Source organism: Chionomys nivalis, chromosome X, assembly GCF_950005125.1.
Source record: "Chionomys nivalis chromosome X, mChiNiv1.1, whole genome shotgun sequence".
Lineage (NCBI taxonomy): Eukaryota > Metazoa > Chordata > Mammalia > Rodentia > Cricetidae > Chionomys > Chionomys nivalis.
The window spans coordinates 70,091,005-70,112,900 of NC_080112.1; the positions used below are offsets into that span (position 1 = coordinate 70,091,005).

The 21,896-nt window shown below is 48.9% G+C and overlaps 1 protein-coding gene across 8 annotated transcripts; it reads right to left on the minus strand.

Annotated features, from left to right (window-relative positions):
• Positions 1-1,714: 1,714 nt before the first annotated feature.
• On the minus strand, positions 1,715-17,887 carry Zmym3 (zinc finger MYM-type containing 3). Of its 8 annotated transcripts, none has more exons than XM_057759343.1 (25): positions 17,844-17,887; positions 15,778-16,466; positions 14,845-14,888; positions 14,474-14,546; positions 13,734-14,028; positions 13,328-13,505; positions 12,754-12,972; positions 12,311-12,461; positions 11,986-12,101; positions 11,732-11,818; positions 11,468-11,618; positions 11,059-11,231; positions 10,717-10,882; positions 10,067-10,164; positions 9,825-9,984; positions 9,495-9,607; positions 9,166-9,340; positions 8,838-8,984; positions 7,419-7,522; positions 6,970-7,138; positions 6,511-6,662; positions 5,843-5,957; positions 4,656-4,910; positions 3,247-3,361; positions 1,715-3,138 (listed from the first exon to the last, which is right to left on the minus strand). In XM_057759343.1, the coding sequence occupies exons 2-25, from the start codon at positions 16,451-16,453 to the stop codon at positions 2,946-2,948; spliced, it is 4,125 nt and encodes a 1,374-aa protein (XP_057615326.1). In that variant the 5' UTR covers positions 16,454-16,466; positions 17,844-17,887; the 3' UTR covers positions 1,715-2,945. The 8 variants fall into 8 exon arrangements, with proteins under 8 accessions (XP_057615326.1, XP_057615328.1, XP_057615327.1 ...); XM_057759345.1 differs by lacking the exon at positions 17,844-17,887 and adding an exon at positions 17,651-17,776; XM_057759344.1 differs by lacking the exon at positions 17,844-17,887 and adding an exon at positions 17,664-17,757.
• Between the last annotated feature and the right edge of the window lie 4,009 nt (positions 17,888-21,896).

Here is a 21,896-nt window from a genome sequence, read left to right on the forward strand (position 1 = left end):
TCTCTTTGTAGACCAGGCTGACCTCGAACTCAAGAGATCCTCTTGCCTCTGCCTCCTGAGTACTGGGATTAAAGATGTGTGCCACCACTACCCGACTTTAAAAATTTTTATTATTTTACTTTGTGTATGAGTGTTTTGCCCTCATGTATGTCTGTGTACCACATGTACACTTGGTGCCCACAGACCCCAGAAGGGTGTCAGATATCCTGAGATTGGAGTTATAGATGGTTGTGAGCTGCCATGGGGGTGCTGGGACTCAAATCGAGGTCTTCTGGAAGATCAGCCAGTGCCTGCTTTTAAATGTTGAACCATCACTTCATTCTACTGTCTTGGTTTTGTTTTGAAAGATTTATTTATTATGTATACAGTGTTGCCTGTATGTATGCTTGTAGGCCAGAAGAGGACACCAGACCTCATTACAGATGGTTGTGAGCCACTATGTGGTTGCTGGGAACTGAACTCATGACTTCTGGAAGAGCAGGCAGTGCTCTTAACCGCTGAGCCATCTCTCCAGCCCTTGTTTTGTTTTTAATGAGACAGGATCTTTTTCTGTAATCCAGGTCCACCTGGAATTTGGGATGGTTCTCAGCCTTCCCACACTGGCTTTAGTTAAGGGTATCTCTCCCAACCATTAAGACTAGAAACCAACTCTCACTATCATTTGTTCACTGGATCCTGCAGATGTAAACTTCAAAATCTCTGAATTAATTTTAATGTCTAAACTTTATTTTGAAACCAGGCACAGAGGTACATCCCTGGAATCTCAGCACTTGGAAGGCAGAGGCAAGTGACTCTGTGAGTTTCAGGCTAGCCAGGGATGCATAGTAAGACCCTTTGTTTAGCCGGGCAGTGGTGGTGCACGCCTTTAATTCCAGCACTCAGGAGGCAGAGGCAGGCGGATCTCTGTGAGTTCGAGGCCAGCCTGGTCTGCAAGAGCTAGTTCCAGGACAGGCACCAAAGCTACACAGAGAAACCCTGTCTCAAAAAAAAATGAGAATAAATAATTGCAGTCCTGGCTGTCCTGGACCACTCTGTAGACCAGGCTGGCCTTGAACTCAGAGATCTGCCTGCCTCAGTCTCCCAAGGGCTTGGATTAAAGGCGTGTGCCACCACCACCACCCAGTTTAGATTATGTATGTAATCTAAATCCTAAAACCTAAGGGATCTTTAACAGATGGATATCTTGGTTTTTTACTTGGTTTTTGTTGTTGTTGACAGAGTCTCCCGTAGGCCAGGCAGGTCTCAACTAGCTAGTGGCTGATGATGACCTTGAAAGAATACTGGGACCACAGGCCCAGTTCGGCCTGTTGTTAAGAATTGGACCCAGGACTTTGTGCATGCTAAGCAAATTCTCCATCAGCTGAACTACACCTGCATCCCCTATCCCCTTTTTGAGACAGGGTTTCAGATAGCCCAGGATGGCCTTGAACTCACCGCGTGGTCAAGGATGGCTGTGAATTCCTAATCTTCCTGCCTATGCCTCTCAACTTCTGTGATTACAGACATGAGCCACCCCAGCTCAATAAATGACTGTTGAAAAATAGATTTTTTTTCCTGATGTTTCTGGAAATGTATGACAAAAGGACCAAATTTCTGATATTTGTTGGATGAGGTAAGATTAATTCTCAAGGATCCTCAGGCAGTGTTTTTCCTCTTTATCTCCCACTCCTTCAAAGCCAGCTCTCCCTCCCCCAGAGAAAGCAAAGGACAATTTTAACTCTTTATTTGAAACAAACAATTCCAGAGACAGAAGGTTAGTTGCGACAATAGTTTCTCACTACAACACAAGGGTGGGCATGGCTCACTGGAGGAACAGGCCAGGCACCTCAGTACAATATATACAATTTAAACAGTGGCTAAACTGGTGACAGTTATGAAAACACAAAAAGAAGGCTGGGGAGCAGCAAAGCCAACAGGGAAAGAACTGGGCACTCCCTCTGCCAAACACTACATTTTCTGGGCCCACAAATGTAAGATGGGGAAAAGAGAAGATGTAGGTAGTAGGAGCAGGACCCTTACCCACAGTTCCTCACCTATCTTTTGACCACAAACCCCATCCTGTATGGCCTAGGCCCCCATACAGTGGGCCTGGCTCCGATGATAGGGGGAGAACAACAACATTGGGGAACCCAGCCCCAATCCGAGTCAGAAGGTCATTTTTGCTTTGAGCGCTCTGTTCGTGAAACTAAAGGGAGGCAGTTAGGGGTAAGCATGTTGACACCATGGCTCGTGCCACCCTAAGATGGCAGGAGAGACAAACACATAAACCAAGGGGACAGGAATATGCACAGTAGGAGTCTGCTCCCCATACTGAGTCATTCTCTGCCTTTGAGGAAAAGCATTTGAAACCCTTGAGAAACTACAACACCAGCGGTGCTCAAAGGGCAGGTAAGGGTGCTAACAATCACTTGATTTCAGGAAGGATAAAAGTGTCTGAGCTCTGTGCTTTAGGGAAATGGTCCCCTCATTTATTTCGTATCTCTCAGACAAGACCCTTTCACATGATACTGGGGAAGAGGAGAGAGAGAGAGAAGACACAAGGCAGAGAAGGCAGCTGGGTTCTTCCCTAGGTCAGACCTAGGAACACAGGGCTTCACCTACATAGAAATAGGTCAGGAAAGCCAAAGCCAACAGGATCACCAGAGCTATTATCACTCCATCAGAGTCAGGCCCCAGCAGAAAGGGTTCACTGTGAAGCATAAAGAAAATGGGCTACCTGGTTCATGCCCATCACAGGGGGACTAGCCCATGAGTACAGAAGATTGGGGCCCCAGGGTTACAAGTGGTATGGAAGGTTAAAGCCAGGGATTCCTGGGAAAGGCAGGGAATGAGAAAAATAGAAAGAGGCAGCCAGGGGCCTTCAGAATGGATAACATGGTTCCTGGGCCAGTTGCCCCACAGGACAGACACTGATGTGAAAGATGGATACAAGGTACCACATGGGTTTAGTCTAGGTCTTCTTCCCCAGGACGACCAAGTTCCTCATAAATCTCACGCACAGCCAGAATGCGATTAAGCATGCTCTCCAACATGCTTCGGTCCATGGGAATCACAGAATACCAGAGAGGTGACTCCGCAATGCAGGAGCGCTCAGGTTGCAGGTAGAACACATCATTTCGAGTCCTGAGGCTTTCAGGACTACAATAGTGGGGATGAGGGTGGAAGATAGACATTAGTAATATACCAAGGCAGAGCAGGCCTCTTAGGTCCACATGGGAAACCATTCCTAGGAACTCACTAACTCACCATTTTGAGAGATAGAACTCATAGAACTTGACGGGGCAGCGGAGGGGATTCATGCGATTCTCACGTTGCTCTAAGATAGTTTCATCTTCCCTCTTCCGTTTCCCAGGGCCTGTGTCTATAGTGGAGGGAAATAACCCAGACTCATTAGAACACAGGCCCAATGAGCCACCTCCCAGAGCACAATCAAGAGCACAGAGATAAAGCCACAGGATCAAAAAATACAGCTTCATAAAGAAATAAAATGGTGAATAAAGGAAGGCTAGGAGTGTAGCTAGGTAGAAAAGTGCTCGCCTAGCACATACAAGGCTCTGGGTTCTATTTCTATTACCACAAAAAAGAGAAAGAAAGGAGGGAGGGAGGGAGGGAAGGAAGGAAAGCAGAAGGTTTGTTAGTCTCCACACTAACCAAACATCCTATATGTGTACTACTCTGCGGGCTTCTCCAGCTCTTCCTGACAAAGTGTATATAATCCTTCCCGAGTTGACTTCTTAAAGAGGTGATCTCACAAGTCACACAAAACAATTGGTAAACAGTTTGTTGGAAGGTTAGGCTTCCTTCTAGGTCAGATTAAAAATGATGGCCACGACCTTTGCCCATTAATTTATGTAGAGGCACAAAGAAGGGACCTGAAGAATCACACGCAGACAAGACAGAATTCCAGGGCCATAGAAAATGGAAACCAATAGTTTCTTTTCTTCCCTCTGTACAGTCTTGATTTTATTGTTGTACTTGTGTGTATGTGTGAGTGCATACTTTTGTTGGGCATGGGCACGAGAGAGCAGGTGCATATGTGCGTATGTGGAGGCCATAGGTTGACACTGGGTACCTTCCTCTCTCCTGTCTATATTATGTTGAGACAGAATCTGTTACTGAGCCTGGAGCTCATCGACTAGCAGGACTAGCTGAACAATGAGCTCTGGGGAAACTACCTGTCTCTACCCCTGCTTGCTCCAGCTCTAGGTTATAGACATAGGCCACCATGCCTAGGTTTACATGAGTGCTAGGGATCCAAACTCAGGACCTCATATTACGTGGCTTGCATGGGTGTTTTATCGACTGAGCCATCTCTCCAGTCCTCAGTACGCAGTTTTTGAGTCATTCAAAATTTGTTATTCACTTTCAACTCTCCCTGATAGTCAGACACACGTAACAGCTTACTATCTGTCCACTCTTCATTCTTTCAAGATACGGCAAGCAAATAAACTGCCTAGAAATGATGAAGGTGAGAAGCAGGCGTTAACTGCCCTCCTATTATGAAACAGCCAGCCGCTGTCTATCAGGACTGTTTTCATCTTTTCTGCAAACAGAGGGAAGCTGGGGGCAAAGCAGAGGACCAACCTGGCGGGTATGGTGGGAATGCCAGGAAAAGAACATAAAGGGCAGAAGCAAAGGAGGGGAGAGCCTCATACCTCGCCCTTTCCTCTGTCGGACTGGGGCATAGTAGCGGATGCTCACCACCTTTGTGGTGCCCCGAGGAGTGGTACACTTGCGAGACTGCCGTACCACATTAGTGAAAGAGAGCTGCATGTGTTCCTCAGCTGTCTGCAGTCCAAAAAACTTAGTGTTGAAGAACATGAGGGTGTTGAGAAGGACAAAGGGAGAATAGACCCCCAGCTGCTTGCACTCCCAGAGGTGTTCTTCCTCCACACGGGAGAATACAGTATCTGTGATGGACAAAGAGAAAAACAAAGGGGATGGGCTTCCCAAACCCACCTGAGTTCCTACACATACATACATTAACTGTAGGCTTCTTACTGCATATAAACCCTGATATCTGAACTACACAGTAGAGTTGGGCAATTTGGGGTAGGTGGTGGTGTTGAAACAGGGTTTCTCTGTGTAGCCTAGCCTATCCTGGAATTGGGCATTTTTTATATACTATTCATTTGCATGTAACACTTCTCTGACCATCTCCAAGTTATATGAAAGTAGACCTAATGCTTAGGATTCCCACATCTTGGTTTTTATCTTAACTAACCACCCAAACCTGGACTGTCTTTTTTTCTGGTATCAGAGATAAGTCTACAAACCTGAGTCTTTTTTCTTTTTCCTTTTTAAGAAAAGGGTTCCCCTCTGTAACTCAGACTAGCCTTAAACTTGAGATCTTGTCTCGGTCTCCCAAGAAGCCTGAACTATAGGCACATGTCATTGCCCCTATTCCTAGTGTTCCTCTTTTAGTGTTTCCATTTCAATAAAAAAAAAACCAAAAAACCAAAAAACAAAAACCAGGGTTTCACTATGCAGGGCTGGCTGGTCCAGAACTCACTATTAAAACCTTGAACTCTCCTACCACTGGGATTAAATGCATATACCACCATGTTTAACTCACTCTATAGTCCAGGGTGGTCCAGAACTCACAATTCTGCCTCAGCCTCCCTGATGCCGGGATTATAGGCATGCATCACCATAAGTGGCTCTCCTCCTCATGTTCAAGGACAGGGACTCTGGCTCCATTAGCTTGAAACCCTGAGGTAACCAGGTATATACTCCTACCCTTGAACCCTTAGAGACAGGCCAGACAGTACAGGACTTTTATAGTGGTGTGTTGGAAGAAGGGAAGAGAGGAAGAAGGACTTGCTAAGTTCCTGTCCCTTACTGTTGGGAAGGAGTGTGGGCTGCCAGGTACTCAGAGACTTGTTGAGTTCTTGAACGAAAGTCAAGTAGTAAAGGTCCGTGAAAATGTTCACCATTCGGTTATTTTCCAGCAAATACTAGAGAAAGAAAAACAGAAATACATAAAGCCAGACTAGGATCTACAGGAAAGAGAATGACGATGAAAGCTGCAGTCATGGTCCGCGGTAATTAAAGAGGATGGGAGACAACCGCTTGAGTAGATAACCGAGCGCACTTTCCCTCAGGTATGACTGTTGGTGGACTGAGGCTTTGCTGAAAGAGGTGGAGCTTGGAGACAGATGGCCCTCACAAGCTCAGATACCCTTAGCAGGTCCTAGCTGCTAACTTCACCAAGTGAGAACTAAACATTACCCAACTACTCAAGGAACTCAGCCCTCACATCCTTCCTCAAGACTCAAGGGTGATCTAGAGGATCCAGAGAGCAATGGAGACTGGTGCTTGACCAACAGTCCTGGAACGGAGCACTGATTTTAGGAGGCCATTGACATATATTTGTCACAGGAAATTTAGACAAGCTGCCTATTCAGGGGAAGAGACAAGTGACGAGAAGGGGTGGGCTAGAAGCAGTTCAGTAGAATTGTGTATGCTATGTTGAAAGTGACAGAAAACAAGATGGTATGCAAGAGGTACCTGCTGGATGCCAAGACACAGATAGTAGATACTGTCGGGTTCATATCGTTCACCATTGGGTCGAGTAATTTCTCTCACAAACTGGGCCAGACCGTAGTTGAGCTCAGCAGCCGAACAGGCGAGAATATCCTCTTTGATACGCATGGGTTTGGCTGTAGTGATATGTAGTAGAGGTAAATAGGATTAAGAAAACTCCATGTGGAGAATTTTACATAGCTCCACCATTAACCCTTTCGTCACAACTAGCTCCTGAAAAAAACCATCAATTATGAAAGAAGTCCTCAGCCTTGAACCTAGACAGGCTCTCCCTTTAATCTACAACTGTTCACTGCCTTTACTGGATGGGGAACCCATAAGTGATCACACCCTTACCACTCCTAGACATCTTCAGCTGTTACTAGGTTAATATAGCCCCTTTCTCTTTCCCTCTCTGTGCCTTTTTTCCTCCCTAGTACTTACGACCAAAGCGTAGCTCATCACCCTTGCTGGTTTCTCCATTGGCATATTTTGACTGTACCCAGCACTTCCAAGCATTCACACCATACGAATAGTTGAGACCAGTACAACTAGGCTGGCTGCTCAAAGAGTCCCGGGAACAGCTTTCAGAAAGCATCAGCCTCTTTTGACCCTGGAAAGGAAGACAATAGGAGGATGGTAAGTAACAAAGGCAACAACACCAGGGCACCATGCAGGACAGTGTTCACCATTGGGGATGGGAGCACTGATGTAAGAACACAGAAAGCTACCATGGCAGAGAGCCCAAGAATAGCTTTAATAATCTTGTGAACTCAGTACTTCTAGTGTTGGAGAAAGAAGACCAGGGAAGCTTTCTTGTGTGTCTATGAGAGCAGCCCCACTCCTTCAGATGTCCATTTTCTTTTTGTGGATACAGTAACCCCAGTCCTCACCTTCCTCATGGCTCGAGGAAGGTCCTGTTCAGTAGATACATCCTCAGGCCCTACAAGGCCACAATCAAACAGGAAGTCTACACTTGGGTTAATGTCCAAAGGATCTAATAGAAGGGAAAGAAAGAAGAAATCAATTTCTTTAGGCCTCAACTCTAATGTCCTCTCATCCCATCCTTGTTACTTGCTCATTCAACTCAGGAAGAAGCACTTCGTCAGCTTCATTGAACGTAATATATGAAAGGCAGTCAGAGGTACACAAACACCAGACACAGGCTATGCATGTGGCAAAAGACCTTCTAGGCTACAGAATGCATTCAAAGCCAATCTGGGCAACTCAAAAGACCCTCTTTCAAAATAAAAAGCAAAAAATAGGGCTGGGGGGTAGCTCAGTAGTTGACCTTGCCTAACATACACAGGACCTTGGATTGCATTCCCACAATCAACCACATTGAACACAAATATTCACAAATTCAAAGCAACATGAATATACTTAACATGACCGAACTGTACACATAAAATGGTGACAATGGGGACAGGGGAGATGGCTCAGTTGATAAAGTGCTTGCCATGCCAGCATGAGGACCTGAGTTTGATTCCCTAACATACACATGAGAAGCCAGGAGTGGCAGCATGTACTTGTAATCCCAGCACTGGAGCGGCAAGAACAAGTGGATTCCTGAGGCTTGCTGATCAGCCAGCGTAGCCTACTTGGCAAATGCCAGGGCAGTGAAAGAGACCTCATCTCAAAAAGGAGGTGGGCAGTGCTTAATGAATGATACCCAAGGTTTTCTCTGGCCTGAACATGAACTTTTATACACATGAACATTCATACATACCCATACACACACACACACACACAACTAAAAATAAAAAACAAAGGGTAGGGGATGTAGCCTAGTAGACATATACCCAGTACACATGAAGCCCTGGGTTCAATCCCCAGTACCATATAAGCTAGGAGTGGTGGTGGTACACACCTATAATCCAGGCAGAAGGTTCAGAAATTTAAGCTCATCCTTAGCTACAGAGTGAATTCAAGGACAGTCTGAGCTGGGTTAGTTGAGACTCTATCTCAAAAAACAAAAACCAAAACCAAACAGTACCCTGTCCTGTCTATTTTTGTTTTTTGCTTGTTTGTTTGTTTGGTTGGTTGTTTGATTGATTTTTTTAAAGACAGGGTTTCTCTATGTAGTCCTGGCTGTCCTGGAATTCTCTGTAGACCAGGCTGGCCTCAAACTCAGAGATCTCCCTGCCTCTGCCTCCTGAGTACTGGGATTAAAGGCATGTGCCACCACCATCTAACCCCTGTCCTGTCTTAATCAACATTCTTTAGAGTCATGCTCAGGATCACAAGAAACACTCCTTTCCTAATAGCACAACGCTATGATATTCAGTGGGCATGCCTTAAATCCTACTTACTCTTGGGGAAATCTGCCTCCAAGTCTTGCCCAGGCTCATCTAAGACATTAGCCATCTTAACAGCCATGGCCAGAACATCATCTCGAGCTGTGCCAAACAGGTCACAGTCTTCCAGAAGTCCCTCTGCACTCTGGTTGCTCACAAGATCTGAGAGGCAGAGAAGTCAGCTCAGTCACTGTAGTCTCTTGTCCAACACCCACAACAGGCTTCTGGGGCTTGTCACAGCCATCCCTTCCCCTCCCACTTAGCACCAAGACCACACCTCCCACCCTTATAGGCAGGCAGACTGGTAGCACTGTTTCCGCCATCATTGCTATCTATTGCATACCACAAAGATCAGAAGAGGCCTTGTCTAACTCTTCAGCCTCTGCAATCATTTCCGCCATGGCCAGGATGTCAGCCTCCAAGGGGTTGGAAGGGATCTTCACCTTCAGCTCCTCAATGGTCTCCACAATCTTCTCTGTGCTCTCCAAGGTAGTGGGCAAGAACATGGGCACAGGCACCTAGAGACACAAATTCCAATAAAATGTCAAGAATCACACCAGTGGATAAGGGTACCAACTTATGAGAAAACCAGAGAGAGTGGACCTGAATCCTAGATAAAGAACGACTGGTCAGGATAAAGGAGGACTGGTCAGGAAGGGCAAGTCCACTTACCGGGATAGGCATTGAGAAAGGCACCGGGACTTTCTGGCAGTATAGATGCATAGGCACTGGCACAAATATGGGCACTGGGATGGGCAATACGATCACCTGTGGCTTCCACTCTTCTGCAGACAAGAAAACTCTTTTCAGCACCCCCTTCTAGATTCGTGATATCTGATCTAAGACCTGATACTCATCTATCATCCCCCAAAACTCTAAACATGTGTTCAATGTCATAAAACTGCCTTAAACAAAGAGAGCGTTACCTAGGTTCCTGGCCATGAAGCTAGAAGCGACAACTTAGGAACACAGTCCATGGAATGGAGGTATCATGGCACTCACCTGTTTGACTTCCTTTGGACTTCATTTCCACCTTACAGGAGACTCCCCGGTTCTGCATCAGCGGCTTACACATGGCAGCTTTGTTTTTACGGGGTGTTGCTGGGGGTGGTGGGAGTGGAGGAGTGGGCACACTTGGAACTGATCGAGTCTTCACAGGAATCTGTAGCATCAAAGGAATGTAAGTTCTGCCAATTATAGTACCCTCCTCTGAAACAGTCCTCCCTCTTGATTTTTGTTCTGACCTTGCCCAAATTCCCATTTTCCTCTGGGATCCTCACTGTGTTGTTGTTTTCCACTTTGGTTTGAGAGGGTGTCTGGGGCTTTGACTCAGAAGACTGACCTGTAGAATCAAACAAGGAAATGCTATTACTGGAGGAACTAATTATTTTCCGCACCATTTTTCTAGGAGAGCTTTATGAAAGAGCACCCTTTAGAAATAGAAAGTCTAGGATTTTTCTTCCTTCCTACCCAAGTCTGATCTTCTCTGGGCTTCAGAAACAGTAGCCAAGAAGATTCTTTGCTTCTAGCTACCAAGAAGAATGAAACATTCCTAGTGACTGAAGCACCAGGCTAATGTTCTAGAAATGGTACCAGTTTTCAGTGCCACTGAAGGTAAAGCTTCTGCTGATACTTCCCTTTCTCTGAAAACTAACCATAACCACCACAAGTCCTACCCTACCTGAGTACACCTTCAACTACACATCCTTGCAGAAAACCATCACTCACTCCAAAATTTAAAGAAGAATACTCAAAGAGTCCAAATGATAAAAGAGCATGGTAGTGGTACTCTGGCCAGGGAACAGGCAAATGCAAGGAAAAGGAAGAAGGGGCTTGACCTGACATTGAAAGAGCCCAGGCCAGTTCTAAAAAAGTCCCACTGTCCCAGACTCACTGTTCAGGAGGCTTTCTGGCCCACTCTGAGTATCCAAGTTGGGTTGGTTCTGCTGGCTGTAGAAGCGCAGCAGACACTGTTGGTTGCAGAAATGACGGATTTGCCCACGCCAGTGGATAGTTTCCAGCAGCTTCCCCTGGCGCTTACAGGCATGGCACCGGGCAGCCTGAGGGCATTGACAGAATGGTCAGACTTGCTTCTTAGAAATATGCTGGGCCCTCTCTTCTATAAGTCATGTTTGTCTCTTTGGAGAGCACCCTAGAGACTGGAGATCTGGTGCTGGTGCCAGTACAACAGTTCATGCCCCTGTCGCCTTCTTTCTGACATGCTGACTCTCCTTACCTTGCAGTACCATAACAGGTACTTGGTCTTACAGTCCTCGCTGCAAAAATCCCAGGTGCTGCCATCCAGTTGCTCAGCGACTCCACGCTGGCAGGTTTGGGAGCAGTAAGTACAAGTGATACAGCATAAGCCCAGTTTCTTAGTGAAGTCTTGTTTGTACAGTAGCACACAGCCTAGAAAGGGGAGAACAGGAAAGAGAGCCTGGAGACAGAGTTATTCACAGGTATAAGACCCAATCTTTTCAAAGCGCTGCATCTGAAACCTTGTCTGCCTAAAGCCTTAGCATAAGTGGAGTGGAGCGTTCTGACAAGGCCCTACCTTACACACTGCTTTCTAAGCCTTGCTTCTTTCTCTGCCATCCTCCCTGGTCACAAGAGACAGGGCCTCGGTCCCTACCTCACTTCCTTACCTTCACTGCAGAAGCTTTTCTCCACCCCACTGAACCGAAGTTTCTCATGCAGGAGTTTCTCCTGCCGGCAGTGCTCACACTGGGATACCACACCCCGAAGCCGCTTGAAGTCCTCACAGCAATCACGGCAGCAGAATTGGAAGACCTGGTCCTGAGATGGAAACACAGGACAGGAAGGACACAGCTAGGACATTTGCACCTGAAAGGCACAGCTCAAGAAGACTTCTTCAAACACGTGGCAAGATGTGGGGGGGGGGATCTTACCTGCCACTCCAAGACCTCAGGCTTGCCACTGAAGAGGCTATGGCAGTAGTGACAGCTCAGGTGAATGCCCCCCTCAGGGCTAGTACGCTGGAGGGAAGGAAGACAAATAAGGAGTGGGGGCAAGATGTGTGCAGTGCTGGAGGGGATGGGAGGTCAGGCTTTCTCTTTGCCCTACCCAGACCTACCTACCCCCAGTTCTCCTACCCTTTCCCTGTGGCCACAACCTGTATCCCCTGGTCCAGGGTCTGGAGTACCTGGAACTTGGTCCAGCAGCTGGGGCTGCAGAACTGGTAGACTGTGCGATCAACTTTGTTGTAGTAACAAGGGTCAGAGAGGCTGCGGCGGCAGAAGCTGCAGGGTCGGGGAGGGCCTGGGGCATAGAAAGAAAGAGAGAAAGAAAGAGAAAGAGGAAGAGAGAGCACATAGAAGGTGTAAGGCAGGGCAGAGGTGGAATAGAAAATCCACGGGAAGATGTGGTTGGGGCTGAGGTTGGGCAGCAGAAATTACTCTAGAAGAGGGGAATGTGGGAAGTAGAAGGAAGGCCAGCAGGGATCTCAGAGAAGAGGGCTTTGCACCTACCAGTGAGCCCTGCCTGCTTCACTTTGTAAGAAGTGGTACAGCACAGGGAACAGAACAAGCTGGTCTTGCCATTACGATCCACATGTGATAGCATCTCAAAGTTCTTACACAGGGTCTTGCACCAGACACAGGGGTACACACGTGTGTTTTTCTGTGAGGATGGGGAAGGAGAGGCTGAGGCTGGATTTGTCCCTTCACTTTTATTTTTAAAATTTTTTAAACATGAAATTTTTCAGGCATACAAAAAAAAGTATAGATGATGATATAACAAAGACCTGTGTGTCCACCAGCCAGCTTCAAAAATAAAACATAACAGATACAATTGAAACCCCCTTTATTTGTTTTATTTTTCCCAGCCCTCGACCCTTCAGGCACCTTTATTTATCACCCAAGAACCACACCCCCTTCCATAGCCCTCTAATGCACTACTCCCTCGGCCCCACCTTCTTGTACGCCCCCAAGCACGTTGTGTTGCAAAACCGCTTTTGTTGACCATCATGGAAGAGGAGCTCTGGGCCAAGGCTCCCAGGCCTGGCGTAGATGTAAGCCCCACACTGGTCACAACAGTTGGTTTTCAGTCCCTTGTTGGCTCGGAATTTGGAGAAGCAAGAATCGCTGCAGAGTCGATGAACCACGCTGCCGTTGCTGACCTCATGTAGGACCTGCCACACATACATATACACACCCTGAGCTGAGGCCAGGCCACCACCGCCCACCCCAATCAATGCAAGGACAGAACTCCCACCTCACCCTAGACCTTCACAGCAGACAGTGGGCCTAGGACCCCCCAACCTGTGCGTCAGGCTGTAGACTTGATGGCGAGATCCTGGGAGGTAAGGAAGGTCAGCTGCATACATCCTGGAGAAGCTCTATCCTTGAGTTTGCTCCCTCATAATGGCTACCTTTTCCACCCAAATCCCTTTCTTCCCCGGGGGCTTGTCCCCTGCAGCTCTGGAAACAGGGGGGCAGGTCAGAGCCAGCAGGCTCTGTCAATTGGCCTGTGGTGAGCAGCCTCACCTCTCCAGTCTTCTGGCATATGCTGCAGCGAGTGGCATCGGCAGGATCCCCAGACTGGGGGATTGGACGCTGCTGCTGGGCCTCATACAGAGACAGACAGACAGATGTGCAGAATTCCTGGAAGGAGCCTCCTGAACCAGTCTGTACCACAACTGAGTCCTTGGTGTTCCAGATCTCCCTGGAGGTGGGAACAGGTTTGAGCATTCCCAGGACCGCCCTCTTATCCCAGCAGTAACCCCTGTACTCCCTAGGATTTGGATTGAGGACCACAGAATCAAATACTCTAACCACTTCCCTAAATTAACCCTATCATCTCCATCCTGCTTGGTTTTGCCAACACAATCTCTCTTACCCAGAACTCCCACCCCTGGTCCCTGCCCCCTCCCACCCTAGGATCTCCACGCACTTCTTGCAGAAGGTACAGGTCTTTCTGCCCAAAGGCTTCTTGGAGAAAGTAGTGAGACAAGATGAAGAACAGAAGAGCTGAGGCAGCCCCTTGCGCTGATAGGCCGTCTGCCCCTTCTGCAGTGGTGTCCGGCAATGTGCACAAGACATCTTGGTGCCCATTGAAGAGCGCCCAGCCCTTTGTGCCATACTTGAGCGCAGGGACATGCGAGGAGAGCGCCGGGGCCGGAATGGCACAAAGTCCTCATCATTGGGGTCATCTACCATGGCATCAGAATCCTCATCTGACACTGGAACTGTGGGAGTAGGCGGGGCAGTGAGAAAAGACCGCCAGAACAGATCTCTAGCCATTAGATGACCAGACTAATAGTAACTTCAAAACTGATCCTGGGATCTCTGGGACTCCTCTTGTTCTGGCTGTTATACTTCCTCTCCCTTTACATTGGTATCTTAAGCTACTCATGCTTATTATACAATATTAAGGAGGGGGCTTCCAAGAAAGAAGTTTATGGACAGGGACAGTATAGTTGAAACGTAAAACTTTCTATTCTTATTGTTCTTGTTTTCAATTTTCCCCCACTACCTCTTGGTTCCCATGCCAACCCACAGCAGAGACAGGCACTTCTCTTTCTGCAGAGAGGAACTACAGGAGCCAGAAGATCCGTGCCCTGTCATAATCCCACCTTCAGCTCTTCTCTACACCAGGAATTCCCAGGTCACACTTCCTCAAATCCTACTTACTGCTCTCAGTGGAATCCACAACCTCAGGCTTTGGAGGTTCTGCTCTTCTAACGCGCTCGCTTCTCTTCTGTACCTTGGAAAGAGGGGCAGGGAGGAAAGCTGAAGCTAACCGCTAACCGGAGCCCAAGGTTGGGGAAGGAATAGGAGATGGAAGGTGGGGTGTCAGGGTTGGGACCCTTGGCCCATCCCTGAAGAGAAGGGGGAAATGGGAGCTGGACTTCATACTTAAGAGTCAGTAGACACAAGAGCTCCTCCCTTCTCTGAATCTCCTGACAGCACCCCCCCCCCCACCATCTAGGAAGGAAAATGAAGCGTCTGTCCTTCTCAGGGCTATGGGGGACCCAGACTCTTTCCGATTCCCTCCCCCTCACCCTCTCAGGCGGCTTCTCAATCTCCTTCCCAGTCAGACCATCTCCTGCAAAGGAAGCAAGAAAGTAACCTAAATCTTGAGCCCGCCCAGGCCCAAACCCCACCTCCCCTCCTGGGGAAGAATTTACTCAAAACTGAAAGGGAAAACTCAAGTGTCTGGCTTCTAACCCTTCCAGGGTTACCTCAGACTCGGTACTAGGGTGGAAGTGGGGAAGGTATGTGTGCGGCTCTTCTCCGTTAAATAAATGCATTATCCTACCCTCCTACTCATTTCTGTCCCACTGGTCATGAAGAATTTATATTGTACCAACAAAAACAAATGTTATGGGTAGATTCCTCTGGGCTTTGGTGGTATTTAAGATTATATATCTGCAGACCCTTATCACAGCCTAGAGGAGGGATATCACTAGGTAGATTAAGGGAGAAACTAGAGTCTCAGGTCTAGATGGCCCCTCCCCTACCAGAGATGCATCCTAGATCCTGCCTCTCTACTATCCCCCTGAAATCAGTATGCTCTTAGGGACTTCGGAGAGGAGTTACCATTCACCAAACCCAGAAACTCCACTCCCTTTTAGAACCAAACAGCTGGAAAAATTTTAGCGCCTAGAAGCCTGCTATTTTTCTTCAAATTCTGAAGGAAGGACCCTGGGAGTGAAAGCCCACTGGGATGTGATAAAGGGAACCTATGCCATCAAATTCAGCCCCTCATACTACCCCATTCATCCTGCGCAGCCCCCCCCACTCCTCCCACCTCTATTTTCCATAATCTTCACCACACCCCACTCTTCCTTCCAAAACCCCAACTCCTTCCCCACACGGATCCCTACTCTAATCTTTCCCCCCTCCTGCCCCCTCTTTCAGTTCTCAAAGAACATCGCCAGCCCTCCTTACCACCACCCTTTCCCCAGCACCCTCCAAATGATTAGGCAACCTACCTGGCAAAGAAGGATGTGTAGCAGGGATAGAGACCCCAGGTTTGCTCTGAGAACTGTTGAAGCCATCCCCCAGAGTCTCTCCCACTGAAGGGCTAGGGGCTGCATTTGGGCTCTGTGGCTGCCCTTGGGTATGCTCCTCCTCCTCCTCCTGCCCAGGGGAGCCCCTTCTCCTTGTAGCTATGGGGGGTATCTCCTCCTCTTCAATATGAGGAGACTCCAGGATTATTGGAGAATCCGGAGCCAAAGGTTCTAGTAGCCCCTCAGGTAAAGGGGGACTAGCCCCAGCCCCTGGATCAGGTGGCATCACCTCAGGGGTCTGGCACCCTGGTCCAGGCTCTAAGGTCTGCTCCCCCGAATCCCATGCAAGGGTCCCCTCAGGACCATGGTCCACCTCTGGGGGAGAGGGGACTTTATAAAGCAGCCCCCCCAGCCCCAGTAGCTCAGTGGCTCCATCCAGGACTACTCCAGGGTCTTTTTCCAGGCCAGAAGGGGTATCAAGCAGGTCCAGGGCTCCAGAGGATGGAGACGGACCTGGGGGGGCCCATCCTCGAGTGGGAGCAGTCTGAGATTCCAGCAGATCCTCTCCAAATTCCATGTCTACTGGAAGGTCTCCAGCCAGGGGCTTCTCTGGCAGGGTCAATGGGTCAAATGGACTGGGGAAATCACTGGGATCCATGGCTGGGTATGGGCTGCAGATCGGAAGAGGGGGCAATAGAGGTGGTCTTAGCCTGAATTTCTTATGTAGGCTGAGACACACCCCGTCATGCACTTGGATTTCTCATTAGCAGCCGCCCCCCCCCCAACAACCGATGGGCATTTCCACAGGCTTCAGTCCCAATGTCCACTCCCCCCCCATACAGCGCCCTCTGCGGGGAGTGGCGTTCCCCGCCCTGGCCGGGTGCCCACACTCGCCAGGCAGTTGGTCTCTAACCCGCCCGACACCCCCCACCGAGACTCGTAGCTCCTTCCTCCCTACCTCTCACACACCCCCCACCTCAGGCTGAACGCCCCCTCAGAGTCTCTTCTGGCCGCCGCAGCCAGAAGCCTTTCCCGCTCCAGCGATCTCAGCCCCCCGGTCCCCCCTTACTCTCCAAGAGCCCCCCAGGTTTCCAATCTCTACCCATCCTGTCCAGCCCCGCTGCCCCTCCCCGCAGAGCCTCGTCGTCCCTCAGCCCTTCCCCGCCCCCACAAACTGCCCTTCCTAACCATTCCCCCTTTCGGTTACCTTTCAGGGTAGACCACTTCCTCAGCCCCGTCCCCCTTCCCTACTGCTCCCCTAGTCTTTCCCTTCTCCTGTTGCCCACCCCCCACCTCAGGCATTTACAGGAAGACATTTTGGAGCTACGATTTCTCCTTAGACCCCCCTCCCGGCTACTGCGAGATCCCGCCTGCAGGTTCGGTTCGGCTTGATCAGTCCCGACCCCTACCTGAGGCAGGGTTAGAGTAACGGCTACAAGCCTAGAACTGCAGACAGCGACGGCCCCGCACTCCTTCTCCACCTCCCTCCCTAGCAGCCGGGACAGGGGTCGCGGCCCCTTTAAATGGCAGCGCTGCTTGCAGCGCTGAGCGCTCTGCACCAGGCAGGCGGGCGGTGCCAGCAACCAATCCCATTGGCTGGCTGGAGGAGGGGGCTCGCGAGACAGCGCCGGCCCCCGGCGCGAGACTCCCAGCCCAGTGGCCGCCTGGAAATTGTGGACTGGAGTCTAGTCACTGGGGATGGAGTCTGAGCCCCCGCCCGGGGCCCCGTTAGTTGAGGGAAAGATAGCCTCTGGAGCTTTGAAGCCCGCCCCTGGGGAAGGCGGCGCCCCCTTTCTACCGAAGGGCCTAGTACACTAAAGACACAAAAAAGGAGGAAAAACCCAGATCTACGCACCTGCTTTCCTTACCTGGCTCAAGAGTCTGGCCCCGTCACACCCGTGCCCGCCCTACCTCCAGAGCCCACTGTACCCGTGATCCCCTCCTCTCATTCAAATGGTTCCCGGTCCCCTCCCCCTCTCCGTGTCCCTCTTCGCTTCCCACTCGTGTTCAACGCCCCCCCCCCCGCATCCCCCCTCAGCAGTCCCTACCTACGCCATGCAGCAGACGCCTGCCAAGATTACCCTCCCCCATCCCCACCTCTCCGGGGCCCGCCCCCCGGGCGACTGTTGGGGTAGTGAGTGACAGCAGAGAATGGGGGGGAGGCAAAGACCCAACCCTCAAGTGCCCCTCCTCCCCTTGTCTGCAAGCCTCAGCCCCCCTCCAACCTGTCTAAGAGTCGTAGTTATGGGGTGTCTTAAGCTTGCTTCCAACCACCCTTGTCAGTTAAATGGCTCTGGCTTCTTGACTACGCCTATGCAGTAACGGTTACTGCCTGATGACCCCCAAAGCAGGTTCTGCAAGGCTACACCCCTTTTTCCCTCCATGGCCTTTGGGTAAGTTCTGGGATCATTTCACTGAATCTTACTGTAGGAGCTTGAATTATCTCTTGAATAGTTTTCCTCACCAGAAGCTTCCACCCCCCCAACACACACACACACACACACACACACACACACACACACACACACACACGCTCGCGCGCTCACGCGTGCGCGTCCCACACACACACACTCGCGCTCACGCGTGCGCGCTCACACACACACACACACACACACACACACACGCACACTGTCCTTCCTTCCCTCTACCCTCTTTTTTCGGTTCTTATCTGTCCCTGTCCCTCACTGTCTCCCCGTCTCTGCCTCTGGAGCACTCAGGCAAACACAGGCTCCAGGGATCCTACTTGATGGTGGGCGTGGCTACGGTTAGGGCGAGAAGAAGGGTAGGGGTAGGGACCACTTACCTTAGGTCTATTGATTTAGAAAAGAGTAAGTGCTAGTGTTCATTTTCAGGCCTCATGCTAGGGCCCTTTACAACCCCTCTCCCCCAGTCCCACGATAGTTCCTAAGGGCTGTACAGCACTGACTAGCTTAAATATTAGAAACTCGGCCGAGAAAAGAGTCCAGTGTTGCCCGTTGCCCGTCTAGCCTGCCTCTGGCCTTTCCTCCTTCCCACATAAAGCCTTCCCAAGCCTAGTCTCTGGGAGTTTTACCCACGTTTTCACAGAAACCTTGTTTTTCCTAGCTTCCCCTATCAGACTTGAGATTGTCTTTACTTTCTCCTCTATCGGAGATAAATGTAATTTTTTTCAGTGTAGGTTGCCTAAACCCAGCTTTATCTTAATCAGTAGCCTGTGCACCTGTCTCCCACTTTCTGCTTCTTTCTCTTTGTACTGCCTTTGTATTTTCTGTTGGGCCACCCAGTTCCTTTTTGTCTGCCCCCATCAACACCGGTGGGCCTGTCTCCTCGGCTACTGTGGTGGTAGAATGCTTCATCACTAATTGTCAGACCATCTGAGAGGGAGGGGTGAGTTCTCATGTGCCATAGTGGTCTGGGATTCCAGGATTTAGGAGGCTGTCAGGAGGATTATGAACTTGAGAATACCTTGGGCTACACAGTGAGACCCTGTCTCAAAATAAAAACAAAGCCTGACCGGGCGGTGGTGGTGCACGCCTTTAATCCCAGCACTCGGGAGGCAGACGCAAGGGGATCTCTGTGAGTTCGAGACCAGCCTGGTCTACAGAGCTAGTTCCAGGACAGGCTCCAAAACCACAGAGAAACCCTGTCTCGAAAAACCAAAAACAAACACACCAAAAACCAAAACAAAACAAAAAAACAAAACCTGGGTGTGGTAGCACACACAGGGAACCTGAGGCAGGATGATTCCGTGCAGTTCGAAGCCAGCCTGGAACTGCAGTCCAACTACAGAACAACTGGGGTCGTGAGATGGCTTAGCGGGCAAAGGCTCTCGCTGCCAAGCCTCCGGGACCAGATCATAGCAGAGAACCTAGGCCTCCGACCTTCACACCTGTGGTGCAGCACCTATGCACACACACAGGCGCACAAAATCAATACATTTTTGAAAACTAATGACAAGGAACACAGGGTTCTACAACTACCATCACTCCACATGATGTCCTAATGATACATACAGGTCAACATCCGTTATTCAACTGTAATATAAAATACTAAGAGTAAGTGCTAATGTAAACCATGGAGTTTGGCTAGTGCTCATAGGCATCCCTGTCTATTGATGGATTGCAACAAATGTACCTGTCTTGCCCTGGATGTTGACAGTTGGAAAGGCCATGTGTGCAGGGACACCAGCTATACAAGAAAGCTGTGTTCTGCAAATTTTACTATGAAACTAAAACTCTAGCCCCCTCCCCGCAAGTCTTTGGTTTTGAGTGAGATTTTGTTTTTGTTTGTTTTGTTTTTTTTCTGCTTTGGGTAAGGGTCTTATTGCCCTAGTCTGGTAGTTTTTGAATTTGCTATGTAACTCAGGCTGGCCTAGAACTCTGTTTGTATCCAAAGATGACTTTTAACTTTTGATCTTCTTGTCTCTACCTAGGATTACATGTGTGTCACAGTGCCTGTTTTATGCTATGCTGGGGGGTCAATCCCAGAGCTTTGTGAATAATAGGCAGATATTTGACCTCAATTTCCACCTCCGCTGAGTCACAGCCCTAGCCCAGAAGGTTTTTGTTGTTGTTGTTATTTGTTTCTTTTTATTTTGGTTTGGTTTTTCAAGACAGGGTTTTTCTGTAGCTTAGGAGCCTGTCCTGGAACTAGCTCTTGTAGTTCTTCAACTCACAGATCCACCTGCCTCTGCCTCCCAAGTGCTGGGATTAAAGGTGTGCGCCACCACCGCACAGCATGAAGATTTTATTTCAGCTTTTGCAGTGCTGGGATTTAAACCCGAGGCTTACACACGCTAAGTGCTATATAACTGAACCGCACCCTCTTCGTTTTATATATTTTTCTGATTGCATAGGTATAAATAGGTCAGTCATGGAAACACAGGTCTGTAACTTCAGTACTCAGGAGGCTAATAGGAGACGACTGTGTTCAAGGTCAACCTATTACCTATTAAGAGCATTTCTCAGACCTGGTAGTGGTGGTGCGTGCTTTTAATCCCAGCACGCTGGACACAGAGACAGGCGGATCTCTGTGAGTTCAAGGCCAGCCTGGTCTATAGAGCAAGTTCCAGGACAGGCTCCAAAGCTACGGCGAAACCCTGTCTCAAAACAAAACAAATAAACAAACAAACAAAAAGAAAAACAGCAGGCCGGGCGGTGGTGACGCACGCCTTTAATCCCAGTACTCGGGAGGCAGAGGCAGGCGGATCTCTGTGAGTTCGAGACCAGCCTGGTCTACAGAGTAGTTCCAGGACAGGCTCCAAAGCCACAAAGCCACAGAGAAACCCTGTCTCGAAAAACCAAAAAAAAAAAAAGATATACACGGGTTTTTTTGTTTGTTTGTTTTCAGAATAAAAGATAAAAAGAGGATTTGGGGATAGAATTGTAGAGCACTTGCCTTGCATTCTGCTAGGAGTTGTTGCTCATGATACTCATAGCACATGGAGGAAGAGGCAGGCAAATCCTTGAGTTCCAGGCCAGCTTGGTTGAAAGTGAGTTCCATGACATCCATAACTATGTAGAGATACTGCCTCATAAGCCACAAAAGCACACATGCACATACACACACAATCTCCTCAGTGCTGCAATAAATAAATAAAACCATGTCTCACCTATCATTCATCTATCTATCTATCTATCTATCTATCTATCTATCTATCTAATCTATAAATGTTCACTCCTTCACTCTAAAGATTTTGGAAAGCACAGAAAGCTTTAAGAAAGAGAGCCGGGCAGTGGTGGCACATGTCTTTAATCCCAGCACTCAGGAGGCAGAGGCAGGTGGATCTCAGTGAGTTTGAGGTCAACCAGGTCTACAAAGTGAGTTTTCAGGAAAGTCAGGAATGTTACACAGAGATAGAAAAAAGGAAAGGAAAGGAAAGGAAAGGAAAGGAAAGGAAAGGAAAGGAAAGGAAGGAAAGAAGGAAGGAGGGAAAGAAGGAAGGGAGGGAGGAAGGAGGGAAGGAAGGAAGGAAGGAAGGAAGGAAGGAAGGAAGGAAGGAAGGAAGGAAGGAAGGAAGGAAGGAAAGAAAGAAAGTAGAAAGGAAGGAATAAGTGAGCCAGATGGTGGTGGTGTGTGCCTTTAATGCCAGCACTTGGGAGGCAGAGGCAGGTCGATCTCCA